This window comes from Anastrepha obliqua, chromosome 3 (assembly GCF_027943255.1).
Source record: "Anastrepha obliqua isolate idAnaObli1 chromosome 3, idAnaObli1_1.0, whole genome shotgun sequence".
NCBI classification, from domain to species: Eukaryota; Metazoa; Arthropoda; class Insecta; order Diptera; family Tephritidae; genus Anastrepha; species Anastrepha obliqua.
The window spans coordinates 41,961,073-41,968,171 of NC_072894.1; the positions used below are offsets into that span (position 1 = coordinate 41,961,073).

The 7,099-nt window shown below is 37.3% G+C and overlaps 1 protein-coding gene across 1 annotated transcript; it reads right to left on the reverse strand.

Annotated features, from left to right (window-relative positions):
- Nucleotides 1-4,369: 4,369 nt before the first annotated feature.
- Nucleotides 4,370-6,610, reverse strand: LOC129240998 (insulin-like growth factor-binding protein complex acid labile subunit). Its single transcript, XM_054877106.1, has 3 exons — nucleotides 6,349-6,610; nucleotides 5,827-6,257; nucleotides 4,370-5,750 (listed from the first exon to the last, which is right to left on the reverse strand). The coding sequence occupies exons 1-3, from the start codon at nucleotides 6,572-6,574 to the stop codon at nucleotides 4,746-4,748; spliced, it is 1,662 nt and encodes a 553-aa protein (XP_054733081.1). The 5' UTR covers nucleotides 6,575-6,610; the 3' UTR covers nucleotides 4,370-4,745.
- Between the last annotated feature and the right edge of the window lie 489 nt (nucleotides 6,611-7,099).

The window sequence follows — 7,099 nt, forward strand, 5'->3', positions numbered from 1 at the left end:
TAGGGTTTTTCAGTAAGAGCGCTTCAACTTTTGAACTTTTTTGAATAAAACACAAACGGTTTGACATTTTTAACTAATTTTTTTTTATTATCGAGTTTGAACATATACATTTAAGTATGAAATTCGATTTCTTTTGCATGACCACCGCGTGCACGTTTTACGAAGTCCAATCGTTGAACCCAATTTTCGACCACTCTTTTGCATAAATCGGCCGAAATTCCAGCAATTTCGCGTTCAATATTGCCTCTGAGCTCACAAATCGTCGCCGGCTTGTTACTGTAGACCAATGACTTCACATAACCCCAAAACGGGATGGCTTGTTAAATGGACCGTAAAATGGCCGTTATGCTCTTAAAGTAGCAGCAACAGAACGATTATTTTCATAAAAAATTTGCACGATTTGCAATCGTTGCTCAAGTGTGTAGCGTTCCATGATGAAATGTTTACTAATGATGTTTACAAATGACAAGCGAAAAATGAAAAATATTGCGTCGTTCGCCCTCCATATCGGAAAAAAGTTAAAGCGCACCTATTGAATAACCCTATATATATATTGAATAACCCTATATATATATACATATATATATATACCTTGAATAATAAGGAGTATCACCCTTATGGCGTTTTACGACAACTGAGGAGATAAAAACCGAATCGCTGAGAGAACTCAAGACCATACCAAAAACGCATATCAGAACTGCTTCGAGGATTGGACAAAAACGCTGGCACGAGTGTAGACTACTCCGAAGGACATAAAATAGAAATTGATGAATAAATAAATATTTTTTGAGAAAAATTTAAATTCACCTTACGTTTTGAACACACCTCCACCACATAAATAAAGAATGAACCTCTAGCTCCCTAGAATTTAATTGTTCAGCTTCGAAATTGATGAACACAATTTGAAAAATATTACACCAGCTGTAAAAAGTCAGTAAGAGCCTATGCATGTTTGTTGACTTATAAAATATGTGAATTAATTTATTGAGTGACTGCAAATAATTTCTAATAAGTACAATAAAAACTATGTATTACAGTTAAACAATTCTCGAAGTCCAATATTTCTGTTATTGTCGCTCTGTAGTCATACCACATACCAACAAAAGTGATTGATGACAAGATTTCGACGTCCGTGAGAGTATTTCCAACTGTGACGTAACAAGTATGCAAAAGAGAAAGCGAATTGCGTAGTACGATAATACGCTCTTTAATAACAATAAAAATAAAAAGACGCACTACAACAATGAAATGAAAGCAGATGCCCACCTATTACGGCAGGTTAATAGTTTATTCTGTAAAATTCGCTGGGAGCGCGATGGCGGTTCGAGGGCATCACCACCTTCTGCCCTCCTTCTACTGTTATATGACTTTTTCTGTCAAAATGTATACACATTAAAAATTGTTTACATAGGTTAATGGCAAACCGCAATGTTAATCATCGTACATGCTGAACCTGTCTGATGCATAACAGTGCAGATGTCGCTGTAAGCAGTACATTTAATCGGTTGTTAACTTGACTATGCAATTCTCTCTAAACATCACAGAGTGACAACTTGCTTATGTTGAATTTGAGTATATGCATGTAAGTACATATGTACATATATATATATACGTATGTACATTCAGACCGCTACAACCGATAGCACTTCAACATTTGATAATTTTTAAAGCCTTACCAATTAAAGCTCTCCTCCTTAAATCAACAACGCTCCTCTCACCCAAATGAAGCTGAACTGGCAACGGAGAATAGGCAAATTTTGGCAATGTTTATGCCACCAAACGTTACTTCCCTCATTCAACCGATGGATCAGAATGCAATAAAAATCACTAAGTTGCATTACAGAAACAGCCTTCTAGCTTCAATAGCAGCGACAAAGTCTGATTGGCTCGAGTCGTTGAAAAAAATTAACTTAAAAATAGCTATAAATCTTTTGGATGCGGCTTGGTTTCCTGTTGGTAAAGCAATATTAGCTAAGTGCTGGAACAGTATTTTAAATTTTGCGGTAAACAATGATGATCCCGAAGATAATGTTCCGTTGGCGGTTTTAAAAGAAAAATGGGAAGCTGAACTTCGCACGTTGATGAGCAGCACCGTCGATGTCCTTAGTAGTTTAAGTCCTGAGGTGCGTGTTCGCAGATATGCTCAAAGAATTGTATTTGGGTTATTGGAAACACTTTTTTTATTAAAAATTTCAGATTGAATTCACGTTACCAGCCATTAATGAATGGAACGTCGATATCGATGAGGGCAGTGCAGATGACGATCATCAACAAGAGGACGAATCCGATCAAAATGATATGAGTGTGCTAAGACGGGTAAGGGAGAAAGCTGTTCTTCAAGTTTTAGGAAAACAGAAGATACAAAAAACTGACTACTTTTTTTAAATAAAACCATCGTATGACTTAATTTTCAATTAATATGTAACGAAAGCAAGAATAAAATGTGAATTTAAATTGTGAAAAAATATATTTACTTAGTCTTTTTGGGCATTCCAAAACATGAACACTTTTGTTAACGTAAACTGCCTTGGTTTGAATTAGTTCACGTTATCGAGCGTGCGCTGTATAGCTGATTGTCTAAGAAAATCCGCATAAAAAAGAGTTTCAAACTTTATATAAAAATTTGAAAAACTTCACGAAGTTTCATATCAAGAAAATGCGTAACACTGGGAAAGAAATAATTCTAAAAAATCAACCTAATTTTTTTACAACTTCAAACTACCAGTTTATTGTACTAAATAATCTGTTTATACTTTTCTAAATAAAAACCTGATTATATATCAGCTATAAAACTGGATACGAAAAACCTCTCCAGAAATTCTAAATCGTGATATTGCGATCTAAAGTTTGTTGAATGTTTTAAAAATTTTGTTTATGTACATAATATCGCACATTTATTATCCCATCCTTATCTCTGATTTCAATCATACTTTCTATATCAAATGATAGCTTTCTTAGCAGCAAATTGAAGAATTTTTGCTTGCTTTGAAGCATTTGAGCTTGCCTCCACCCATATTCCTTACTTTCTGGTGTGTAGTGATGATTCAGAATTTTATTTATTAGGTTGGGGAATAAGTTCGTAGCGTTTTTGCCGAAGACTTTTAAAACAAAACAAAAAAATTATGTCAATAAGTTAATCAATTATATATTCGTCGTTACTGTTTACAACCCCTTTCCCCCCTCTCGTACAGTTTGTTGATGCCGTTCCGCCAAAACTCGCCTGGTCTGGTGTCACGCGGTGTAGGTGGGCATTGTATGCAGGGCTCCTTGTTGACCATGGCATTCCTTTCGGGCATTTCCCAGTGCACCATGCCCTTCCAGTCCCATCCAACACATATCATGGTTTTCTTTAGATGAAGATCCGGCTTGACTCTCGGCTTTGGCGTATCTGCTAAGGCCACCCACTCCTTTCTTTGATTCATATTTATGTACGAGTATAGGCACCATTTATCTTGTAACGCGACGATTCCGTACAAAAAGCACTGTTTATGACTGCGTGTTTTTCGATGACGGGCGAGATGCTGAGAAGCAATTTGAAGGCGACTTGCTTTGTTTTTTTCGTTGAGCTCGTGAGGCACCCAGGCTCCCAATTTTTCGGTAAATTCCATTGAATGAATGTGATTAAAAATTGTTTTATGATCGCAGTTTATTTTCTCCGCCAATTCACGACTGGTTTGGCGACCGCTGTCCTTTAAAACTGATTTGAGACGATCTTCATCGAATTCAGAAGCCCTTCAGCTACGGGACGTGTCAGCGACGTCAAAGTCGCCATTTTTGAACTTTGCAAACCATTTCCGTGCTGTAGACTCGCCTACGACATCTTCTCTTTACACCCCGCAAATGTGCCGGGCTGCTTCGGCAGCTTTTTGACCTCGATGAAAAATAAAGAAGAGCAAATGCCGAAAATTTGATTTTTACCTCCCGGGTATTCCATTTCTAAGCCTCAAAACTAATAAAAAATTAAATAACTCAAAAATACAATTAACATAGTTTTATAGAGCAGAAAGAGTTCTATCGAATAAATACTTACCCTTTTCGAAACAGCACACAAATCATTGTAAAATAAAACAAAATATAAAAGCGCTATGAATTTATTCCCAACCCAATAGATTAAGCTGAAATATGGCTAATGCCTCTTTTGCACTTTTGTGCCATACTATATTCCGCATGCCGTTTGAGCGGTTTACTATACAGGATGTCCCATATGATGGCTTCCTTTTAAAAAATTCAGAAAGTAAGCAAACATTTTTTTTCGGTGTATTATTGGTTTATTTGAAATAGAAATATTTCCATTATTTTTCGAGTGCGATTCCTATAATTTACATTTAGGTATGCTTTAGCGGGCCTCAGAGGTGCCAATAGTAGCAGTAGCTGTACTATGCGTATCAGCTATCATGCGCACTCGACCTATTCTTTTTAACAATATATAAAGATATTTTAATAACTTCCTCAATGAAGGTTAGCAAACGTTGAACTATTTTACAAGAACTTGAGCGAATGGCTCTTCGGATTCTTATTCTTTACTATATTTATTTTTTTTGCAATTTGATTACTATAGGAAATTTTTCTTTCCTTATTTTCTTAAAAAAATCAATAATTACAACGAATGATCGCAACAAATAGGAAATGTCACGAATTGGCAGCTCAAACTCTGGTAGCTGATACATAAAACAATCTGGGTTCAAATAAAAATAAAATCTAGACATATACTTGTACATACACATGCACATACATACGTATTAAATTTATTCTCTTTCTTTGCTATGTGCTATACTTTCATACAGAAGTGGAAATCCAATCTCTTTTACAGTTGCCAAGTCTCTCACGCACACATCTTTATCCGTCACAAAACACAGGGGTCTCTGCCCCTGATAGTAGGGACTCTGCCGCCTGAAGTAGTCCACATTTTTGGCATTCAACCAATCGAACAAATCATCAAGGCAATTGCATTGCCACGGATTACCTTCCAAAGAAATTTTACGCAATTTGGGAAATGCTGTGACATCCATTTTCGGTAGGAAGGATAATTGATTATTGTCCAGCAAAAGTTCCGACAAATCATTAAGAGTGTCGAGTACTTTTTCAGATATTTCTTCAAGCAAATTATGGCCTAGATGGAACTTCTGCAGACGACGCATTGGCGCAAATGTGCGCACATCCAATGTGGTTAAGTCATTGTTGCCTATCGAGAGATATTCCATAGAAGGCAACGCAGCGAAAGCTAGAGGGTGAATATGCTTCAAGCTGTTACTCTTAAGCGTGAGCTTTCGGAAGCGTGGTAAGGTCGTTGCGCCAAACACCAACGCATCCAGCTGTTGTATGTTGTTCCCAGATAAATCCAGCATATCGAGCGCAGTGAGATTTGCGAAAGTATTTGGTACGATGCTGCCGATATCATTGTCATGCACATACACTTTACGCAGCAGCGTCAATCCTGTGAATAATTCGGCAGGCAGCGAAACCAATCGATTGCTGGAGAGATTCAAAATTTGTAATTTGCTTAAGGATGCAAACAGCTGAGCCGGCAGCGTGCTTATATCATTGGAACTGAGATCCAAGTATTGTAGCGGGGCCCGTTCCAGACCGCGAAAGGTTTCTGCAGAAAGTTGATGCAAAGCATTGCCCGCAAGATTGAGTACTGCTAGACTTCTGAGCGGCTCGAATGCGTAATTTGCGATGCTGCGAATACTATTGGAGGTGATCTTCAAGTGTCTCAGCTGCGGCAAGCCCACAAAGTCATATGCAGACAACTGAAATTGGAAGAAAATATGCGTATGTATGTAAGTATATGGTTTTATATTTTACCATACTTGTGTTTGATTGTACCTGTTTAATGTCATTATCACTAAGCGTTAACTCTTTCAGCCCACTGCAGGCACCAATGGACGCGTTCGTCAACGCGTTGTTATCCAAGTTTAGGTACTGTAATTGCGTGAGCGCAGCAAAGGCACCTGTTTCGATACGCTGTATATTATTTTGTGAAAAATTCGCAACTTTCAATTGCGAAAAGCTCTTGAAATTATTCGCCTTCAATTTTTGAAAATCATTCCAACTAGCATCGAGATACTTTAATTTGACAGGGTTAGGAAAATATCGGGGTTTCAAATCTTCCAGTTGTGCATTTGTTATATTCAAACGCTCCAAGGCAGTGAACAAACTAAATCCATTATCCCCTAGATTTAAAGCGCCAGACTGTGATAAGTCCAATTCTATGATCTGTGCCCAGCTCGATTGTTGCAGTTGCTCGCCTGATTGCGCTGCGAATCATTAACACTATATTAAAAGACTACATACATATATATGTACATACCCACTCACAGGCATTCACTAGTGCTATCAAAAACTCACCTGAAAGGTCGAAGAACTCTTCTTTGCGATTTCGCACAACAATACCGCGCCAACTGGCCGTCAATTCCTCTTCTATTTCACCAAGCGTCTGCACTCCCCGGCAGCTGTAGATTCCAAAATAGTCTTCACCTTCTAATGCTACGCATTTCTGCGCCACTAACAGCAGTATTCGTTGGCTTATTAATGCGATTAGTATCAATACGATTGGAAATTTACGTTGGACCATGACTTCTTCTCGATTATTCAAGCGTCTCCCCAGAGCGACAGTTGTGGACTGGCGACTCAATGCACTTTTTGGTAAGCTTTTAATCAGTCATCACAAGTCGAGAGGGAGGTGCATCTGCGTTTGCAATACATTTCGCAGAATTTGCCTCTTTTCGCGGTACTGAGCTTGAAGCGCTCTCTACTGGAAATATTTCTCTTAATATTGGATTCGAGTAAAAAAAAAGAAGATAAGTTTTTCATTAAAATGGGGGAATGTGTTTTAAGAGCATAAATGAAGAGAATTAAATTATAAACTTATCCATTCAATATATGTAAATATACATTTGTGCTTGTATATGTGCGTAAATATGTGTGGCGGAATGGATATACTCGTAGTAACTGACTAATAATTGTTTTAGTTAATTAACAATAACTAAAGGCAATTTAACCACAATATTTCCGTCATTTATTATTATTATTATTATTTTTTGAAGAATTTAACCACAACTTTTCCTACAACACCTACATTTTTTTTAAATATGTCCAC